The 23560-nt window shown below is 40.8% G+C and overlaps 1 protein-coding gene across 10 annotated transcripts in view; it reads right to left on the bottom strand.

Annotated features, from left to right (window-relative positions):
* RABGAP1L (RAB GTPase activating protein 1 like) overlaps nt 1–23560 on the bottom strand; it is a 758000-nt gene that overhangs the window by 154441 nt on the left and 579999 nt on the right. Inside the window, exon 1 of one of the 10 annotated variants that reach the window (XM_043568495.1) lies at nt 5297–6269. The exons of 8 other annotated variants lie outside the window; for them this stretch is intronic. In XM_043568495.1, coding sequence (XP_043424430.1) covers nt 5297–5464 — 168 coding nt within the window. In that variant the 5' untranslated portion in view covers nt 5465–6269. Of the gene's footprint in view, nt 1–5296; nt 6270–23560 lie in introns of those variants that run through there. One more of the 10 variants, XM_043568499.1, reaches the window with a different exon arrangement.

The following is a 23560-nucleotide window of genomic DNA, read 5'->3' as shown; positions in this document are numbered from 1 at the left end:
GATTCTCTCTCTTCCTCTCTCTCTGCCCCTCCCCTGCTCACACGTGCTAGCTCTCGCTCTCTCTCTCTCTCATTCTCTCTCTCTCACACACACACACACACACACACACCCACATTTAAAAAACCCAGTAGTGGTAATGGTGGTAAAACATTTAAAAAAACATTTTGTTACATTGCTTATAATCTTTTTTTTTTTACCATCCCCCCCCCCACATCACATAATCTAACAAAATTTTAATCATATTGTACGTATGTTGAATATATATGCTTCACAAATGTCAAGTATTGCTGTAACAGTATTAGTCCAAACTATAAGTAGTGGTGCTTTCCATAAAACTAAAACATGACTTCACACATGCAAATTATTAATAAACTGGCTACAGAGATATAAACTTAATTAATGGTTATGTTTACAATTGTATGAATGCTGTCTATCCTTACAATGAAGAGAAGCTTAACATATGATCTTGTGATAAGACCCAAGCTTTAAAAATGCACCCCGAAAAGGCAGACTAACATTTTAAGAACCAAACCAAATACTCAAAAGTAGATAGGTAGGGCCAGCTTCTGGATACCATTATTCCTCTGTGCTCACTACATAGAATTCTGTCAGGCTAGAAGAACTGATTTAAAGGAAAGGCTGATCTTCAACTGGGAAATTCTTAGAGTTTTTCTATATTGCCTTCAGAAAGGTAGTGAGGGAAGAGTAGCATAATGAAAATGCAATTACTTTCTTGACATTATTTGTTAAGTAATGTTAGCCAGAAGGTAACGCAGACAAGAGTTAGGGAAATTTTAAGAAGCAAAGATGTGTTTTCTTCACTTGCAAGACCGAGTACTCAGGACACCTGGGTGGCTCACTTGGTTAAGTGTCTGACTCTTGATGTTGGCTCAGGTTGTGATCTTGTGGTTCATAGCGATCCTATGCGATGATGGCGCAGAGCCTGCTTAGGATTCTCTCCCTCCCTTTGCCCTTCTCCTGCTCGCTCGCTCTCTCTCTCTCTCTCTCTCTCAAAAATAAATAAATAAACTTAAAAAAACCACAGAGAACCTTACCAGCTTTTAAATAAGAATAAATAACTTTTGAAAACTAGTGGTTCTCTTGATACTCATCTTTTGCTCCCCAAACTTTCTGTCAAATTCTCTTAAGTGATGATACAAAATATGTTTATCAATTATACCTCCAAAGGACTATTATTTCATTCTTCATTTGAATAGAATTTTATATAAAGATTACTTGAACAGGGGCGCCTGGGTGGCGCAGTCGGTTAAGCGTCCGACTTCAGCCAGGTCACGATCTCGCGGTCCGGGAGTTCGAGCCCCGCGTCGGGCTCTGGGCTGATGGCTCAGAGCCTGGAGCCTGTTTCCGACTCTGTGTCTCCCTCTCTCTCTCTGCCCCTCCCCCATTCATGCTCTGTCTCTCTCTGTCCCAAAAATAAATAAAAAACGTTGAAAAAAAAAAAAAAGATTACTTGAACAACTGAAAACATTTCAAGTCCTACTTCTATTTCCTTTCAAGTAGGTAAAGAGAAATATCCAGAGGGAAAAAGGAAGTAGGATTTTTTAAGCAGGTTGTTAATTTAGATATCCTTCCTACTTCGCCCAGTAAAATGAAGTAAGCAAGTTCCCAGGCACATAATAGACACCAGCATAGATTTGTTCCATAAATTCATAAAAGCTCTACTTTAAGCACACCCAGTATTAACCAGTCATAATTAATAAAATGCAAATTAGAGAGTACATTTCATACTTATTTTGACATAAAAATTGATTTTTACACTTTGAAGGGCATCAGAAGTATGCATGGCAACTTTTATATTGGGGTCTTTAAATTTTAAGAGTTGTAATCTCTTTTGAATGAGCAATCCTTGCAGCAGTTAAAAAAAAAAGTAAAAATGGGAGAAATACTTGCTTCTGTTTTTCATTTCAGCATCAATGCTCCTTTGGATTCACTATGTACAGTGCCCAGGGTATCAGTACTGAAACCATAGCTAAGACTGATATTAATTTATAATGATGTGATCATAACTTTCCACAACATGTAACAGCAAATGAAATCAAAAGAGAAGAAAGGGAAATTCTGAACATGAGTAGAAGAAAACTTTTCCCTTTTCTTCAAATTTCACACACTTACAGAGTATGGACCCTAGCTATGTGTCACTGCTGATACCATTTTGAGTGTGTTTTTCCCACTGAAAAATTCAGCGCAAGAGTATCACATGTCAAAGTGATTTTTTTTTTTTTTAAGGAGGCAGGGTGGGTGGAAAGGAACAGTTCTAACATTTGGGTGTTAGCTCCTGATGCTTCTATTCCAAACCTCTCATGATTCGTGGATGATAAATCTTTCTTCAAGGGCCTCTGAAAAGCAGCCCTTCTAGGTTTGATTTTTTTAGGGGGTTATTTAAAAAAAATCTAGGAATGGTTCTCTTTCTCACCTTCATTATTTTCACCACAAATGGCTTTTTCTTCCTTTAGTTATAGTGTCTAACAGGATTTCTATTCAGTGGAGACATATTTTTGGAAGTCTGAGAATCATTTGGAAGCACAGGCCTTAGAAGAGGGAAACATTACTTAGCTGGTATCTAGGATACCTGTATCTTTTGCTTTGGTATTTTAATTTCACCAAAGAAACGTGTGTTTGGTGAGTCTGTGCACAGAATTTATGCCTTGTGGTAATATCTAAAATGAAACACTTGTACCTGCTTTATTAAAGGTATTATTTATTAAAGGTAAATTATTATTAAGTTGTTCTTTACTAGGCGTATCTTTGAAGGGCAAGAAGCCAAAATTTCAAATGTAACTTAAATAAAAACTTGAAAAAAAATGTTTTCAAATGTGTCTGGTGTTCAGGCAGTTTGGTGGTCCCACTGTGAATCAGGGGACAATGAATAGGCTCTAAATCTAAATCCACAGCATTGTCTTGGTAAATCTTCATTAATTTGATCAGTTCATCACAACAATTAACTTACAGGAAAAAAAAAAACCTACTGGGATCTTTAAAGTAAAATAACATATTTGCATGTGTTTAACCTCCACACCTTCATGTCTGAAACATAGCTAAAAACTGAAACTTCAGTGCCTGCCCTCTTGAGTGGTAATGGAAAGGATTGCACGTGGCGGGATTCCTCTTAGGACCACCCTGTGCAGATTAGCCATCGATCCCACATCATTAGCCAGTCCAATAACACAAGGCTGAACAACTGTACTTCCTCCTGGTACACACTAAACTTTAAGCAGTAACTCATTGGAGAACTGATCCCAATTCACAGCCATATTGCTAATTAAAGGGCATGTGATTTTCCCAAACTGGAAAGTACCCCAGTTCTATCATTATGTACAATCTTTTATGTACAATATTGTACAACAAAGTCAGAGATTGCCAAATGACCCTCTGGACAACTCAGGAAATACTTTTCACATGTAATGTCAATGGCACCATTACCTATGTTTTGGCATGTGAGAGCCCAAAACAACCCATGGGATGTACTACTACCTTGGATACCTAATGGGGCAACCAAGCTGACTCTGTATGGTCGCAACACACAGATACACATGACTTCCGCAACATCTGAAGCTTGTGAACCCATTCTTTGTGGATTTAATTGCCGATAACTTGTTTTAAACTAGAGGCAGTTTAAATTGAACCCTAATGCAGATTTAAGTATGAGAGACAGCCTTAGTTATAAATTTATGTTTTCCTTCAAAGCACTCAAAGTATAAGGTGCCAAAGAAAGGCAGTAGGAGATTACTGGAAAGTTAACAGTGGAGCCCTGGAATCACAAAGTTAGGGAGTCTTTAAGAATCTGAAAATATATTAGACCAAAACTGACTCTTCAAAGGGATGTACTTGTTGAAATACATTTTAGCCCTTAATAGCATCAAAGCTCTTGAATAAAATGCTTTTTATTTCACTTAAAAAATTCCTTTCCAATGGAATCATAAATCTTCAGTTTTCTCTTCTATTAAGAAAAACGTGATTCAGGGAAACAAAATTTAAGTAAGCACTGATGACCTCACTTGGGCGTGAAAACATATGTATTGGGTTCTTTCTATTTCTCTCTTGAATGGCAAGGAAACGATTTCTCAAAAATACCAACCCCCCCAAATTGTATGCTGGTCACTGCTTCTAACTTCATCTTGCAATGACTAACAGACTTTCTTCGGGGTGAAAAATCCCTCACGTACACAGCTACCTAAAATGCTGTTATGATTATACAAGAGAGAAAATATTTGCATGCAAATACATACATGAACACTGAATTGGTAATTGCAACGATAATATAAACAGAGATGAACTAGACTGAAGAGGAGTATGTGAGAGAAAAGTGTGAACATTGTACTTTTGAAAAGAATCACATATGACAGAACCATAATGAAAGAACAGTCTGGAATGGTGTTAAAGTCCATTGTATAAAATAGACAAAGCTTAATGATTCTTGTTCAATTACCAAATAATGGTATAGGACTACTGTAGACCAATTATATTATAGAACAGTTGCTAGGTATAGTTCTCAAACCACTAAAAAGAAACCCTGCACCAGCGATTGTGGGTATTTAATTTTAACCCTTGGTAGGAAGTGAGGAAGGATGAGTGATTTTTCTCTTGTTCAGGAAATCAAAAAAACAGGCAAGCCAGACTTCCCAGATTCATAGCACAGACCCAATAGCTTTAAGCTGCTTCATAGATACACAGTTCAAACATTCCAGGAGAGAAATTTTCAATTTTCTACCCCAGGATTTTTAGGGGGTAAAATTCTGTATCCAAAAAATAAATAAATAAATAAATAAATAAAAAATAAAAATAAATAATAAACAAACAGATAGATAGGTAAATAAATAGATAAATAAAATAAAATAAAAATCAAACTGGCAATCAAATGGTGAGGTTAGAATGCAAACCACAGTAGTCTAGATAAGTAGCAATAATGTCTGTTGTGAAATTTAACCCTTTGGAGACGTAAATAACAGAATGCCTAAATCAAGCACTTGGGTATTCTGCTTTATTGCGGAGTCTAGGCAGCCAGAAAACATTTTTTTTCCCCCTGCCACAGAGATAATGCCACTAATGTGGCCCTGGGCTCTTAGAAAAGAGCCATATCCCCTCTAGCCAATTAAGGAGTGGCATGGACCAGGCTCAGCTAGAGCCCCACGACAGTGGCCACTCAGCACTTCCTTCTTGGTAGAGTGCGTAAGAGGAGAAGAAAACAGGAGACTGCAAGCCTCTTTTAGGGATACAGGAATTCTCCCAGAGGGTGGCAGATTCCCTATAAATGAAGTTCAATGAAAAACAGTCTCACCGCCAGAAGCCGAGGCACAAACAGACGATGCCCCATCCCCAGAAGTTCCAGCACTCGACATGCATACTCATTCACCAGCTTGCTCCTCTCGTCGTGCATGTCCTGGGACTTTTTGACAGGAGGTGTGAGCTTAGCAGCTGGGGCTGGGCAGGGCACCCCTTCTTCCATGAGCAGTAAGTAGGTATCCAGAATGAGAAAGCTGGATCTCTTATCCACAATTTTGAGAACTGCAGTGGGAGGGGAGGCAGGCTTAGGTCTCCCCAGGAGCACCAGCCAGTCTCTGGTGGGAATTGTCAGCTAATGTCTCCACAGGAAGAACATTTTGGCTAAATTATCCACTGTGCCAGAGCCCCAAAGTAGACTGGAAAACGAAATCAAACACGGATCTAAATAAAAACCGGCAGAAGCAATCGAATGCAAGAAAATGGCCAAGAGCGATGCAGCAGAGTTCAGATACATGTGTTAAAATGTACAGGCTGCTCGGAAGGGTCTAGCGTGTGTGTGCGTGTGCCGTGTGTGTGTGCGTGAGTGTGCGCGCGCGCGTGTGTCTGTGTGTCTGAGCAGACAGCAGCAGCAGTGGCCGAGAAGCCAGGGCAGTTGTGAAGCTGCAAGGAGAAAAGGATGAGCTCATTGCAATCCCCGATTCGTGACAAGCAGCGCTGCTGCCGCCACTGCCTCCGCTGCCGCCGCCGCCGCCGCCGCCGCCGCCGCCGCTGCCGCTGCCGCCTCTCGCTGTGAATCAGTAATGAAGGGGTAGGGAGGGGAGGGGAGGGGAGAGGAGGAGGTAGGTGAATGAGCATGCAGAGTGCGTCTCGGGGGAGAATGCTGTAATAAGAAGCCAATGGCGAGCCGTTGGACAGATGTGCTTCCCCCTCCCAGTCCACCTTCAATCAGTGTTAGTCTGACAGCTTCTGCTGTTGAATCCTAAAGCCAAAGGCAGATGAACCAGCTTCTCTTAGCATGTGAAGCTCACAGAGAAACCAGACCGCCTGCCAGCCACAAGGCTGACCTTTATTCACTCTTGCTTTCTAATAACGGTAACACATACAAGTCGGATTTTATGCTGCGTATTTAAAGTGGGATTTTCCAGCCCTTGTTAGAGGACTGAAATCCCCACAGAAGAGGGGTCTGGGGCAAAATGCTACAGTATGCATGAGAGCAAAGACTGGGCTTCCAAGAAACGACACACCCTCAAGTTGCAGTGTTTACGCAATAATACCGACTTTTTGCAAGGCTAGAATGTGAGGTATTTCGGCATTCAGGGGAAGCCACAATTAAAAGTAAGATTTTTATAAACATTCAGTATGATACTACATAAAGACCTCCAACATAATAATGAGAGTATACATCTAAGGAATCACTAAAGTTGGGATTCTCAAGCAGTAATAACTTTTTTAAGCCACAGACCTTGATAAACATTCAGGTAATAGCTCAAAATGTTATTTTGCTACTCTCTGGTCAAATTAATCCTTCCCTACTAATAACAACTGAGAATTGTCCATAGTTTTAAATTTTACAGTCTTAGTAAGTGTGATTTTAATTCCCTTGATGTGAATAACAGTCACAGTCAAATGAAGGCAAAAAGACAAAATCACCTTTAGGAGCAGTTTCTAAACTTGAGCTAACAATGAACTCATGTATATTGAGAATCCTGGTGCTGTAGTTCTGTAGCTGCTCCCCTGAATCTCAGAGCAGTTTCTCCACTGAAGTTATAGCATGATACAGGGTAACAGGGCTAAGAGAGCCCAGGTGGTTCTGAGTCTTAGTTTCCTGCTCTGACAAATAACAGTTACAGATCTCCGCAAGTAACAAAAGAGAATCATATTTACCAGCATATGTCTAGGATCTCGGTTAAAGACATAGATTAATTACCAAATTTGGCTTAAAGGGAAATATTGCCTCCTTTAAAGAATATTGTTGAGTTCCTTTTTTTAAAACTCAATAAAAACAAAACATTTTTTTTGTTAAACATCTTGAGTATTAATGAACAAAATATCTTAAATAAGATACTTATATATAGTTGTCAAGCTTTTTATTTCTTCTGAAAATGCTTTCTTTTAAAATTTTTTAAAAATGTTTATTTATATTTGAGAGAGAGAGAGAGAGAGAGAGAGAGAGAGAGAGAACACGAATGGGGGAGGGGCAGAGAGAGAGGGAGACAGAATCTGAAGCAGGCTTCAGGCTCTGAGCTGTCAGCAGAGCCTGACACAGGACTTGAACCCACAAGCTGTGAGATCATGACCTGAGCTGAAGTTGAACATTTAACCGACTGAGCCACCCAGGCGCCCCTGAAAATGCTTTCTTAAAAAACTAAAGATTTTAATGGAAAGTGATCAAAACCATTAGAATATGACATATAAATAAATAAATTTCAGATCCCTAAGGTTTTGGATAAATGTCTGATGGGCTACCCAGGGTGGGGTAGGTTCAGTTGGAAGGGGGAGGCTGTAAGGATGAGGGCAGGGGTTCTGGGCCTTTCACAGCCTACCCCTACACACACACACACACACACACACACACACACACACACACACCCTGCAGGGAACAGTTCCATTTTTATCTTGTTTACACACTGGAGTTCTGCATGAGGTTCTGTTTGAAAAGACTGTACCACTGCTATGGAAGTGTGAAAAGCACTGCCATGGAAGCTTCCTGTTTAAGAACAAGGGCACATTTTTACTTGCAAAGGAAGGGACAATTCAGTGACTCCTTTGCTTATAGGACTTTTTTTGGGTTGATTTTTTTTTTTAAGATAGGGGAAACGCTTCCATGCAACTGACGTGGGTTCAAAGAACACTGGCAGAAGCATTTATTTTTTCTCATATAAACCAGAAACAAAGAATTTCTTGCCTAAATGGATTCTGGCAAGAAGTCAAAATTAATCCAAAGATTTCAGAACTATGGTCTGGCTCTGATGCTCACAAAAGAAGTTAAAACTCCATGTGCTAATATTAAATGTAATAACTAAAGTATGATATTTTATTAAAAAATTTTTTTTTCAACGTTTTTTATTTATTTTTGGGACAGAGAGAGACAGAGCATGAACGGGGGAGGGGCAGAGAGAGAGGGAGACACAGAATCGGAAACAGGCTCCAGGCTCTGAGCCATCAGCCCAGAGCCCGACGTGGGGCTTGAACCCACGGACTGCGAGATAGTGACCTGGCTGAAGTCGGACGCTTAACCGACTGCGCCACCCAGGCGCCCCTAAAGTATGATATTTTAATGAGCAAACCAAAGCAAATACTTGGGCACATTTGAGAAACGTTACGTAAGAGGAATTATAAACAAGTTACCCTGTATTTCAGTTTTCCTAATCTCTCCATGATCCTCCTCCTCAAAAATACATTATCCTTGAGGAAGTGAAGGTGCTGGTGCAGCCCTGGGCTCTGAGTGGGCCCTGCCAGGAGAGCAGCAGGGGTCTTATGGGGAGACCGCGTGGGTCCAGAGCATACGTTCCCTGATGAGTCTGAGGAACGGGGGCCACACCAGAGCCTTGCAGAAGGCGTGGGGATTAAAGCACAGAGGAGCCTCGGGAAGAACAGGGAGAAGTGGGAGCAGGACCAGCTGGCTATTCCTACCAGCCTCCGAACCAAGATGCTGAACAGAGGAGGCAGAGCCGGCACGATGGGGGACAGAGGCAGAGCTGCTGACACGCAGAACTGGATCCAGGTCCTAGGGCTTCACAGGCCAGACTCTCAGTTAAGAGTCAGGATGAAGATGGAAAGAGAGCAACAGCACAGAGCAACCACAGCTCTGTTTCCATGCGCCCAGAACATGCTAAACTGGTGAGAAGGGCAAAGGCTAACGATATCAAATTCCCAGTGGGAAGATGTGGTACAGAAGGCCCTCCTGGCCCAGAAGGCGTCACCTACCTAGAAATGACCACACTGAGAGCTGTCTCATCTCTCTGCACGCCAGGCCAGGCCAGAACGTGCATAGGAATGAACACATCCCAGGTTGTAACGTCCCTCCTCGGCCTCTCATCGTCCTTTCGACATCAAGGTGAACCAGACATCTCAGAGACCCACTTATTCAGTTCTGTATACATGGGGACATCAGCCCAAGCCCAAGCCATCTTCCCATGTATCACTCTATGGAGAATAAAGCACCCTATATAAACAGCGTTCCCTCCATCCCCCCCTGCCAAAGCATCACCTTTGCTTTCAACATTTCCGTAATTTTTCAACCATGGTCCTGTTTTCAGGTTGTCCTTTGAGAGTAAGCCATTGATCAATATCAGGTGAAATAACTCTTCTAGAACATAACTTGGTGAAATGGAAGAATGGATTCCAGGCATTTTTGAAGTCCTACAAGAGTGACTCGTCTCAGTGAGCATTTTCTCTTCTCCCTCCCCAACTCCCCAAGTAATTTATTTATTGCTGATGAGGCTCAGAACAGCACACTTCTGAGAAATAAATGTTTGTTATAAAGTAGTCCAAAGATGAAACGAATGATAGAAAAAAAAAAACCCTCTTGTAAATTAACCAGTTAATAATACATGACTTCTCAGATTTTTTCAACCATCACAAAGATTTTTTTTTTAATATGTACAGGAAGATCAACAGCAAATTGAAGATAATATGGGAAACCTGGATGAATCATGCAATGAGGCAGTGAGAGAAAAGCAGACAGGACCAGGCAATAGTCCCAAAGCCAAGGTCTAAAGAAGAGAACCCCACTGTCTGGAGTGCTGGGATCAGGTGGATGGTGGTCCTAATTAAAGCCTTGTGCCGGAATGCTCTTCCTGAACTACTCTACTGTGTCATGATTGCTGGGCATGTGCAGGACATAAATAGACTCCCACTGTAAAAGGAAGACCATATTTGACTTAATTTATTACTTAATGTAATTAAGAACACTGAGTGCAAAGAAACATGCTAAGTAGTTACTTTAGGGGTTACAAAGGTGAAAAAGGAAATACTTTCCAATTTGCAAGAGCTTAAAATCAGAGAGGCATTCAAACATGGAGATAGAGCACAATGTGGACACCATGAAAGGAGGAACAACACTGTGTTACAATCTAGTCACATCTTTGTTATCCACGATGGATTCAGACAAAGTGGGCTCCTACTAGTGAGACTGGTCTGGACCTATAATCCAAGAGTAATGATAATTAAACGTATCTCTGAGAGTAAAACAGGACATTGCTTATTCCATTATCTTCTAGTCACATTTACTCGTCGAATGACATGGGTAAATTACTTCATACTCTTTGAGTCTCTGTAAAATGTCCATGTCCTGTACCTAGCCAAGTTGCTCCAAAAACTAAGTTAATGTGTAGAAAGGAATCTCTCGTGGTGCCTAGCACAGGGTGGGTGCTAGATAACTAGTAATTCTCTTCATCTTTCCAGGAAGTCATGTAGAGGGGTAAAATGTATTGTGTTCACCTGGCTTAGGGTTTAGAAAGACAAAAAGGTCTCTGAATGTATTAACATTAGAAACAGAATTAGAACTGTTGCCTCTTCAGTTTGACACATTAGTAATTAGTAGAAAAGGACCCATGCTCTTCTCAACTTGGAAAGATAAAAAGGCAAAAGTGAACTCTCTAGTTATTTCTTTTTTGTTGGACAGACAAGTTTTTAAAGGATAAAGCCTCAATAATTTGGCAGGTTCCTAAGATCCAACAAATAGGTCAAATAAAGATAACAGAGTAAGTAGTATTGGTATCCTGGTAAACATGTAAAATCCTGCACAATGCACACTCTGCCATTCAAGTCTCGATTCTGCTCATGCTCTCCTACATGCTCCTGGAGGTAGAAAGATACACCAGATGCTGCCTCTAACTTTATGCATTATGCACACTACTTGAAGAAAAAGCTAAAATGAAATGTAAGGAGACTGAGCACATAAGTTATATCACAGGGAAAGGAGTCTCATTATTTTGTAGATGGAGAGCAAACACTGAAGAACTGGAGTACACAATTAACCGACACCATGGTGGGTAGTTCGGGTAACAGTTTTATAGGAATTCAAAGGGGAAAAAAGGATTCCTATATAACATTATAGACTTACCTAGTGTTTAAGAATGGTCTAACCTCTTGTAAGACTTAAGGTATAACCATCTTATAACCATCGATAAAAACAAGGAGTTTTTGTTGTTGTTGTTGTTTCATAGAAGAGAGAACTTTCTCCCGCCAACAATTTAATAACATGCTGAGTAATCATGGTAGCATCATCATGACCTTACTACATATCCTTGTCCTCAAATTTTAACATAATGTCCTTATTAATGCAAGAACTTCTATGACTATAGACGTTGAGGGTTGGTCATTTTGCCTCTACTTCCTTACCTTTATTGACAATCATCTCAAAAGCCTGCTACCTATTTTATTACTGGACATTTGTTTAGAAAGGACTACTTGTGGTAAGCCAGAAATGTGAAATTTCTAGTCACTGGGGTTATATATTCTACAATAACACAGAAGAAGTCTACTTTTCTTATGTGACATTAATTAAAATATTTGAAGACTGTTTTAATTTCCTTTTCTCCAAGATAACCATCCCTGCTATAAGCTGGTTTCTGGATCTTTCTAAAGTGTTCACAATCCTACCTCTTGGATGGGATTTTCTTGGACAATGTCCTTCAGTACTTCACTACCCACACTGATAAGGATACTCTAGACATGATAACAGAATCACAAAATAATGTGCTGTTGTTAGACCCCAGAAAGCATCGAAGTCTAACATGTTTATCCTATTAAGGATAAGACTTATGTTCCGTAAGTGACCTGTTTAATCATAAAACTTGCTTGAGGCAGAGCCAGTAAGCCAAGGTCCCAGAGCCCAGTTGCATGGTAGGGAACCTTGCCTTTTTGTTGTCTTTCAAATTAATGTAGCCCGCTTAACAACAACAACAAAAACACAACTATCTTATGAGGAAAACTGTGCTTCACTATTTTATTTCATCTGGAATTGATATCCTGCCTGCTATCTGGCATGAAAGAATCTAAGAATCTTGGATTTGAGTTGAGAGGGGCATCCAAAAGCCTGTCTTGAGGATAATCACTTCTGAACACACACTTATCATAATAAAGCACATCTGCTTTCTCAATTTTTAACCGAGAAGCACTCTCTTCTTCAATCAAACAGAGAGGCTGCATCCTTGGCAGATCAGCCACAGTGTCTCAAGAGCAGCTTTCTTGAAGCCATGTTAGTGATGTAGGCTTGAAAATGGAATGCTGGCTCTCAGTTCATTCATCCCCTTCCCTGGACAGTTTGTATAAGGCTCCTATTTATTTTCCAGGTAAGCAGAGGCATAAATAAATGTTAGCAAGGGCTGGGTTTATGTTAAATTGATCAGATTAAAATAATGATATGTAGAATCTAGACTGTGCCTTGATTTCCTCCGCTGGATCAGCATTTTACTTTTTATTTTTATGTGTGTGTTAGTATGTGTGCGTTGTCATGATTGTTAAAAATAACGAGGTGCTATATTCATCTTGGTAAGTTGTGCATTGCCTCTGCCTTCTTCCCATGCTCTATTAAATTTGCTATCTCTGGCATCTTCATGTTACATACAACGCTAAATGTAATTTAATAGCTGTCACTATGGAAAATAATATTTTCAGTGGAGTAGTTATATGGGTCAGCCCATGCATTAGCGAGTGAATTTGTTTCCATGAAATGAGTATGCCAAGATGGGGACATACAGGTTTTTTTCAAGACAAGTCAATGCTCTAAAATAACGATGGTGATAGGTTATACAGCCTGGCCCTGGCCCCTGCCTCATGGCTTCCAATGGTTTCAGTACAATTTCAGGGGTAGCAAAATGGTGCGAATGGAGGTGAATTTTCCTCTGCGTTCACTAGAGGTTATCTGCTCCCTCTTCACCTCCCTTGAGAGTTCAGTCCCTGTAAAAACTCAGTACTGCCACAGGCTGTCACATGATGATAGCAACAAGTGAACAGGTATACAGAGGTCCTTCCTGCATGGTGGGCTCCTTTACCTGTGCCATACTGGTATTTGTCCCAAGCAGGGCCTAACCAAGTAACTTGTACATCACAAACTCTTGTGGATATTTAAATAACCAAAAGTATAAATAATAACAGTTATTATTTATATTTATATAATACCTGTAAAGGCTGTGAACTATGCTAAGCCCTTAGAGCATGCATTGCTGCATTTAATCCTAGCAACCAATTATGACCATTTCACGTAGGAGGCACCTGAGCTTAGAACAGTTCAGCGACTTGCTCAGGATCATGCCGCTAGTAAGTGGTAAGTCAACACAACCATAGTTTGTGGATAACTACACCCCTGATCTATAAATGTTTAAAATTGAACTTGAGTTATTTGAAACAGTGAAGAAAGTAGAGTTAAACAGGCTTGATCCCAGAGGCTAATCAAATTAGTCCAGTGGAAACACCAGGATTTACAGTCATGTCACTGTGAGTATACTGAGGGACTAATGTGTCAGGGGTTCTAAAAGAAATGACAGAAAAAAACAGTAAAAACTTATGCTCAAAGAGCAGCATCTGTACCCTGGTGATCTTACCCATACCCTCCCTGCTAATTCTGAACAATACAGCTACAGGATCAGCCCTCTCTCCAGAGCTCCCACCTGTCTCTCTCCTTACTGGATATATGCAGCCTCACATGTGACTTAATCGTAGTGTTCAACGTCATTCCTTCTTCCCCAGTGCAGCTCCTTGTCTTACATTTCCTATCCCAGCTGAGAGTGTTTGCTATCTGCCCAATTTATACAGTAGGCACCTGGGTGTCATCCCAGAGTCCTCCTTTACACCCTCCCCCACCTCTAAACCATCATTCAAGTCTAGTTGATTCAACCTCCTCACCATCTCTTACAACTATCCCCTCTTCTCCACTCCCATTTCTTCTGATTTGAGATCAGCCCTTGGTATGACAGGCTGGGATCTCCACCATCAGCAATACTCAAGACACTTGAATTTCCCTGCATGCCCCCGGCAACTCTGTGTCTCTAGGTCTCTGTTCTGGCTTTCTCTTCTTCTAGAACTGTGCTTCCCCTCTAATTCACTTACCTTTTCTTAATCTGACAGAATGCAACTCCGAGATTACCTCCTGCAGGAACCAGCCTTCATTCTCGGAGTTGGGGCGCATGGCCCCGTTTGCCCCCCGACGTTTCCACCTATGCTGTCTCTCTCACAGCCATCTGCAGGCTTATACTTTAGTGAGTTGCCTTGAAATCAATGGTTAGGTCCCTCTCCTCTGCTAAGGCACTTAGAGACAGGTATCAGGTACCATCCTTCTTGTGCTGAAAACCAGCAGAAGCAGTTACTTGATGCATAATGGCTACCCCATAATTGTTCGTTGGAATGGCTCAGCCTTCAAAATGGATAAAATAAGACTACTGTGTAAGAGAACGATAGATAAGCATTTCTCTGATTAGAGATATTGGTGTTTTAATATTTCTGAGCCTTTTAAAATGTTCTTCCCTTCTGGAATGTTTTTCCTCCATCATTTTTTTTCCCTTTAAAAATGTTAACAATCCTTCAAAATGTTATTGAAAGATCAAAAACTGAGATGTCAGACAGACCTGAATTTAAAACCAACATTTGATGTCCAGTAACTGTGTGACTTCAGGAAAAGTTCGCCTCCTTGAGTCTCACTTTTCATTGAGGAAATGAGGTTTAAAACAGTAATCTAATGGGACACCTGGGTGGCTCAGTTGGTTAAGTGTCTGACTTTGGCTAAGGTCATGATCTCACCACTTGTGAGTTCGAGCCCTGCGTTGGGCTGTGTGCTGACAGCTCAGAGCCTAGACCCTGCTTTAGATTCTGTGTCTCCCTCTCTCCCTGTCCCTCCCCTGCTTTTTCTCTGTCTCTCTCTGTCTCTCTCTCTCAAAATTAAATAAACATTAAAAAAACAGCAATCTTATGAAATTGCTAACATTATTAATGACTGTGACATTTCTAGCATGGAAAACTGGGATGATAGTGAAGATAATAACTGATAGGGAAAGCACTGGGGCACTGGAGCCAGGAAAGGGTAGAGGATGAATGGAGTTAGCAAGAAGTAAGTGGCCATCTGTTGGAGATTTCCACAGGCCATGGGAAATATGAATCTGGAGCCAAGAGATGGGTTTGGAAATCACTGGTGAAATATGGGAATGAATGAGGTATAAGCCAGGGAAACTAGGAAGCCATAAAGAGACGTTCTTATAGTATGTCATGATATTCTTCTCAATTATGCCAGGTGTGGTTTAATAACTAGTTGTATAATATTATTGGGGAAATAATTGAGCCCACCAGCCAGTAAGCTCCTTAAGGAAAGGTTGTGTATTTGCTTCACTCACCAACACGTTCCCCACGCCCAGTGGAGTGACTATGTCTACAGACAGCTCATCAATTACCGAGTTGGTGAATGATTGAATCTTACCGATGGACTTTCTAGTCATTTGCTTGAAATTTGGTGATCTAAATAGTTAGTAATGTGAGAATACAAATTCGTAGTAAAAATGTGCAGAGGTGGAGGTAAGAATAAAAACCTCACAAGGGCCTGTTGTGGGCCAGACATTGTGCCATCCACTTCTACGCACAGTTTTACCCCATTCCTATGATATGTTGCAATGAGACCATGCTAAAAGAAATGATTTGTTCATGTGTTGCAAAATCAGTCCGCCTGATTTCTATAACACCTTTGGTTTCCCACTTTCCATCAGCCTTCCAAATCCAGTTTATCTGTAAGTCCTGTCAGCTCTATCTACAAAATTATCTGAATTTGTCCTCTCTTTCCATCTTCGCCGTTATCACCTTAGTCCAAGCTACCATCCTATCCTGCTTGGACTTTCTGAAATAACGTCTTCCCAGTCTCCATGCTTCTATTCTCGCTTCTTTTCAAGTCACATTCTACACACCAGATCTCCTCAATCCAAACGTCTTAAAACCACAAATCAGTAAAATTTCTCCATGCTTAGAACTTATACTGGCTTCCCCTTAAACCCAAATGCCAATACTTTGCTACTATTTGTATGACTCTACTGCTCTGGCCCTTGCATAGCTCTCTAACCACATCTCCTTCTTCTCTACTTCTTGCTCATCTGCTCGCTATGCTTCACTCACACTGGCCCCCTTTCTGTTTTGAACATACAAAACTTACACTTCCCCAGGGCCTTTGCACTTGCTGTTGGCTCTGATCTTCATATGACTGGGTCCACTACATCATTCAACTCAAATGTTATTTTGCTCACAGAGGCCCTCTCTTACCATCTTACCTAATGGAGAGCAGGAACACATTGGATTCTCTTGTATTATTTCTTTCATCACATTCATTGCTACTTGAAACTGTTTACTTTTTTTTTTCCCCTAATGTTTATTTATTTTTGAGAGAGAGACAGAGCACTCATGGGGGAGGGGAAGAGCGAGAGGGAGACACAGAATCTGAAGCAGGCTCCAGGCTCTGAGCTGTCAGCACAGAACTTGAACTCACAAAACTGCAAGGTCATGATGTGAGCTGAAGTTGGACGCTTAACTGACTGAACCATCCAGGCGCCCCTACCTTTTTTTTTTTTTTTTTTTTTTTTTTTTTTGAGAGAGAGAGAGAGCACAGCAGCAGCAAGGGAGGGGCAGAGGGAGAGGGGGAGATAGAATCTCAAGCAGGCTCCATGCATTGCACGGAGCCTGACATGGGGCTCAATCTCACGACCCTGAGATCATGACCTGTGCTGAACTCAAGAGTTGGATGCTTAACCAACTGAGCTACCCAGGCATCCCAAAAACTGTTTACTTCTTTTCCATGTATTATCTCATTCTCCCACTAGAAAATGTCAGGGGAAGGCTCACAGGGGAGAGGTGGGAGAGCTTTAAAAAAATCTTTACTGACAAGTTATTAGAAAAAAACATAAATGTAAAATAAGATTCTGGCTTCAGCTTCTTTTTTTCATTCATCCATTCATTTTTACTTAAAATATTATTATTTTACAGAGCCTTTTGAATCTCTCTTTTCTTTAGCAAAGTGGCCCCTTGACATTTATAGATTCAATATTTATTGTTCCGGCTCTCCCTGAGAGACCCCACAAGGCTGTAACACAGCAACTTGTGGGTTTGCTGAGGAATGAATTTCGTTACTTCCGTGGAGCAGGTGGTAAGGAAGCTTAGCTTATAGTCTTTGTTCCTCTCGGTTATTATACGCTCTTATGACAAGGCAGTTATTTTATCTCAATTTCATAAAAAGAGACACTGAATAAAAATATCATAGTGGTATTAAAAAATTTAAAAGCATTGCAGTATATATCTTTCACGAGTGTCAGTTGTTTTTTTCCCCCCCTGAACCGATGGCTATACACATTTTTGTATAAATGGCCTACCTGGCTCATGGTAGTCGTGCCATGATTAATACCAAACGTTATGCTTCCAAAAAAACTATGATTAATCTATAGCCCCCATAAGGTCTTGCCACCTAAAAACTGCAGAAACCATTTTAGATATGCAAGTAGCTGAGTCATTGTGGTTTTTGGTAAAGAAGAGAGAGGTTTCTATATTTAAAAACAAGGATAGCATAATATTGGTTTTCAAAGCGTCCTGTAAACTTTGGATAATATATGCTAATGACTGTCAACTACTTTAGGAAGGAGAAGGAAATTAACAACACAAAATAACCAGAAACAGCCCCGAGACCAAGTGGGAATACAGAGGGACAAATGAGCCCAGGGGTAAAAGGTAAAAGAGGAAATATTCAGTTCTCTATATACACACCATGAGCCCAGAGTTTATTTGGTGCCAGTGGAATACGAAACTAGTGTATAATGTGGTTTCTATTGTCAGTGGTACTATAGACTCAGAGCAGAAACAAGATCCATGATCAGGACATCAGGGGGGTCCACAGCACAGGTAATAAGGTGCCCAATAGGTCTACCTGAGGCCAGATTATGATGAAAATGGAAAGCCAGAGGATGGGCTTATACTAGACAGCAGACAGACGCATAATACAATGAAGACACATCTTTAGAAAGATGAATCTGGTAGCAGAGGGCAAAGGATTTTAAGAGAGGAAGAGACTGAAGGCAGACAAGTCATAAAGCTCTTGCAGTGAGCGGAATGTGGGAAGAGGAAACCCTGGACCGGTGTGGTTGCCATGGACACAGAGCGATGCTTAAATCTGAGAAGCATCATAAAGGGAAAATAGCTCTTCGTTATATTTGTGTAACTTTCCAAGTACATGTGGCTTATCATGTCCTCTTTTCTATGACTCATTGGTAGGAAATTGCCAGGTGCAATATTCTTCACCAAATCACCACAGAGGGAGTGAAATGCCCCCTGACATATGAATACTCCCTCAAAGTTACTGATGTTGAGGCACTAGGTTTGGTTAAAAGATCAACTGGTTTGGTCACGATTTCTGAGACTCTTATTATTAATGCAGTTCAAACCATAAGGCTTTAGGTTGAACTAATCAGAAGTTGATCTGGTAATACTACTAGTCAATTGTCCAGAGACACCCTGGTTATCACTCAATGAGCAGTAAGTGAGAATATGTAAGGTCTAATAAGCTGCCTTCTCTACAATAAACATCTTCTAAGCAGCTCCCTTCCTTAAAATTAAAGAGAGGGTGTAACTGGAAAGTTTTTCAGAAGGCAAGAAAGAGAGAGAGGAAAAAAGAGAATAGCAATGACAGCATTTATCCTCGAGCACATCCAACTGTCCCCACGTCTCCCTGACAGCACCTGGGGGAATGTTGCTCAGTGTCCCCTACCCTTTCCACCCTCGCTGTGACAGCCCTGGTTAAAAGAAGCCTTCATGATCTCTCTCCCCAGACTCTCCTAAAAGTCTCCAAACTACTCTCCATATCTATTCCCATCTCTTCACATTCCCCTTTACCTCTCACTGTCTCCAAAACTGTCTTCCTCAAACAGCAGATCTAACTATGTAACCATCTGAAGGTAGCCTCTGGTCCACAGGTTCAAAGGACACACAACCCTAACCGTAAGATACCCTTCAGACAATCTAGATCTCTCCTGCCTTTCCAATGACGACTGTCACCTTGACACCTTAAGCTCAATGTTCTCATGGAGCCTCTTCCCAACATGCTATATTTTGTGGTACTTCTGGTCCTCACATATGCTCTTCTCATCGCCTAAAACATCATTCCTTGTCTTCCCTTGCTAATCTTCCATGACTCAAACGTCACTTTCTCTTTCAAATCATCCCTTTTGTTACCTCCCTCCTCCACCTTTGCATCCTGTCCTATTTGTTCATGACCATGAAGTAACAGCTGTTCTGTGGCCATTATTTATAGACCTGTCTATCTTCCCTACTTGTCTGTGAAGCCCCTGCCTCTGCCTCAACTGCAACACACTCATCTTGGCATTTCCACCACACAACAGCTTCTGGTCACTGCGGTCATGGATTATTTAAATAAATACTGACTACATGAATAACTGATGTGCAAAGGAAGAAGTGAGTTATAAACAGAATTTAAATATGAGCTTACTTTTTAAACAGACATGTATTATGCTAGGGGATGGTGAGTGTGTATCTCTTTTATTTACTGTCTAAATGAGTAAGAAGGAAGGCCAAAATTGAAAAAGTATTTATGCAGTATTTATGGACTCTAGAAGAAGAGAGGGAAGATGCTAACCCACAGTAAAAGTGCAAAGGCCATAAGAAACTAAATAAAAAAACAAATTATTTAGCAATGTGCTATCACTTGGTAGCTCCTTCAGAAACAAACACATACATTTGATTTGGGGAGTGTGGAGGCTCTCATCATCTGACAGGCTAGTTAGCTGGAGGTGGGTCGATGGACAGACCTAAACACTTCACAGGATTGACAGAAATGGAGGCCCAGAAGTCATTGTTTTAGTTTGGACTTAAGTGGGTAAAATACATTAGGGAGGGGATTGTTAAATTAAAAACTATTTTCCATTTCACATGGAAACAAAGTATCGTGTGCTGACAGAAGTAATAACTTACTTGGCTATAAGTAATCAATACTGCAAAATCACATCACTCAGGTTCTCAAGCAAAGGTTTCTAGAAAATGCCAGCATGCACCCCAATTCACATTAACATAAGATACACCTTTAAGAAAATGTCTGATTGGCAAGTTTACTTGCCCAAGAGGGCAGATACTCAGAATTTACTAATAGAGGACTGGAATCACATTCAAGAAAATGACATGGAAATCACTGGCACAGATGGAAAACACTTCCATAATGTCTCCCGTATAAGCTATCAGTAAATGGGTAAGATGTTTGAAATGAAATTAGGCAGGCTAGATAAATTAACTAAAGAATTAAGTTTCAATTCCCATTTAGTTTGTATTTACATATGGTTTTTAAAAATTTTTCTAAGTTTATTTATTTTGAGAGACAGTGTGCCCATGCAAGAGTAGGGGAGGAGGCAGAGAGAAAGGCAAAGAGAGAAGAATCCCAAGCAGGCTCCCTGCTGTCAGCGCTTAGCCCTATGTGGGGGGTTGAACCCATGAACGGAGATCACAACCTGAGCCGAAATCAAGAGTTGGTCACTGAAGCACCCAGGCGCCCTGTTTACATATGGTTTTTATTTCTTTCTTTGCTATGAATGAAAGTTGATAAGTGTAGCCAAGCTTCAAGAACTGAAAGTCATTTAATACACAGTATTTCACTGTATGTTAGACAATGGGGCCTAATAGCAGGTGTTACCCCTATAAGGCTTACAGTCTGCACATAATAGTGGAGAAGTAGTATAGAATGTATGGTCAACACTTGAATAAAGATGCTCCAAAGCTCCTGTAGGACTCAAACGGTCCTGTTCCTAAAAGAGGCACTACTCTTGGGGCACCTGGGTGGCTCAGTTGATTAAATGCCTGACTTAGGCTCAGGTCATGATCTTGCAGTTCGTGAGTTTGAGCCCCACATCAGGCTCTGTGCTGACAGCTCAGAGCCTGGAGCCTGCTTCAGATTCTGGGTCTTCCTCTCTCTCTGCCCCTCCCCCACTCACATTCTGTCTCTCTCTCTCTCACAACAATAAATCAACATTAAAAAAAAGAGGCATTACTCTTTTAGCTCTTTAAATACTAATGTCAGTTTTGTTTTCTTTGCTCTGAAATGACAACACATTATTTTCCAACAAGAATACATCAGCTTGCTAGGGGGCGCCTGGGTGGCTCAGTCCGTTAAGCATCTGACTCTAGATTTCGGCTCAGGTCCTTATCTTGTGCTTTGTGAGACTGAACTACCAGGGAGAAGCCTACGTGGGATTCAGTCTCCCCTCTCTCTCTGCCCCTCCTCCAACCTGTGCTCACGCTTCCCCTCTCTGTCTTTCTCTCTCAAAATAAATAAATAAACATTAGCAAAAAAAAAAAAGAACACAGGGCACCTGGGTGGCTCATTCGGTTGAACGTCTGACTTTGGCTCAGGTCAAGATCTCATGGTAAGTTCGAGCCCCACACCAGGCTCTGTGCTGACAGCTCAGAGCCTGGAACCTGCTTTGGATTCTGTGTTTCCCTCTCTCTGCCACTCCCCCTCTTATGTTCTTTCTCTTTCTCTCAAAAATAATATATAAATAAACATAAAGAATGCATCAACTATAGGTGTGTTCAACAGGAACATCTTTGATTTCTTCTATTTCCCCTAAAATTGCCTAAACCTAGGATAACTACCAAGTCATGACAATTACTGATACATACATACATACATACATACATACATATATATATGCATATAACTTGTTCACTATACATCACTATATTTATTTATTTACTGAAATTGCTTATTTTATTAAAGTGGTAGCTGAATGAAAACTGACATTAAATGAAAAATAAGACTTAATTCTCTGTTTTAAAATCACTTATCTTTTAACATTGCATTTTGAAATACTGCAGTATATTCTACACAAAAAAGAAGATAAAAGCTTTCCAAGAGCTGGCGCGCCTGGGTGGCTCAGTTGGTTGGGTGTCCAACTTCGGCTCAGGTCGTGATCTCGCAGTTATGAGTTCGAGCCCGCATCAGGCTCTGTGCTGACAGCTCAGAGTCTGGAGCCTGCTTCAGATTCTGTGTCTCCCCCTCTCTCTGCCCCTTTCCCACTTGCACTTTCTCTCTCTCTCTCTCAAAAATAAATAAACATAAAAAAACTAAAAAAAAAAAACTTCCCAAGAGCCTATTTTAATGTCACTAAGAACAAAATGGGTCCCATATGAAAACATACCACCTTCCATTATTTTGTAAGTAAGGAGGAGGCATTGATAATTTAATAATTAAGAATAGATAGGTGGCTTCCTTTCCAAGGCTGATCATTTAAAACGGAGCTGGCTTAACTACACAAGGCTTGCAGAACATTAAAGAGCCTAGTAGCAGTTCAGCACCTACTCTACTCCCTACTCCCTCACTGTCCCCAACTGCCCCCTGCCATCTCCAGGCTGCCCTTTTTTATACTTATTTTCATTTGCTTTCCTGGCAGTTCTGTTTATTCTTGGCTTTGTACTCAGGTTCTTAAAACTCATCCCAGGCCAGCTTCACTTGATGGCCCATGCTTGTCTCCGTTACCTCCTTCAGTTCATGTGCTCAACTCTCAACCTTTACAGTGTACCACCATCTTGGGTAGATGATGTCCAGTCCCACACCTGCTGGGATCAGCCTCTCCCACTTCCTGCCACAACAGGGAGAGATCTCAGACAGGTGATGGCAAAGAAAGAAAAGAAATCCAAGGTAAGGTACATATAATAAATTGATGAAGAGAACTAAAGAGAAAGAAAAATAGAGTGAAAGTAGTCAAGCCTATAATTACTCAAATAAGAGAGAAAAATTACCAAAGAGGCAGAGATGTTCACTCATCTCTCCATTTATGAACAGAGAATGACGGCACTAATTTCAAACTGAGGATTAACAGATTTGAATGCGTATTGTAATTCTATTTGAATATCTCACATATCAGGAATAAACGTAAACGTTTAATGAGTTCACTGAAGTCATTCAGTAAAGAACTTAAGAAGAACTAGCAATGGTGTCCCCTCACACCCCCACTCTAATAGGCTCCACCCACAAAAAGTCTAATCTCTCCAATGATGAAAGTGCCTCCCAGGCAGAGATTCAGAGCTGACCCAGAGGACAGTAACAAATGAACAAATTAGTTTCAAAGAGCTTCCCTTAAATTCTTTTTTTTAAATGTTTATTTATTATTTTTGAGAGAGTGCAAGCGAGGGAGGGGCAGAAAGTCAGATGGGGACAGGGGATCTGATGTGGGCTCCACGCTGACAGCAACGAGCCCAATGCAGGGCTCAAACTCACAAACCGTGAGATCATGACTTGAGCTGAAGTTGGATGCTCAACTGACTGAGCCACCCAGGCAGTCTCCCTTATATTCTTTAAACA

The sequence above is a fragment of the Prionailurus bengalensis genome, chromosome E4 (genome assembly GCF_016509475.1).
Source record: "Prionailurus bengalensis isolate Pbe53 chromosome E4, Fcat_Pben_1.1_paternal_pri, whole genome shotgun sequence".
In the NCBI taxonomy this organism is placed as follows: Eukaryota; Metazoa; Chordata; class Mammalia; order Carnivora; family Felidae; genus Prionailurus; species Prionailurus bengalensis.
This window is presented reverse-complemented; position numbering and strand designations above follow the sequence as displayed.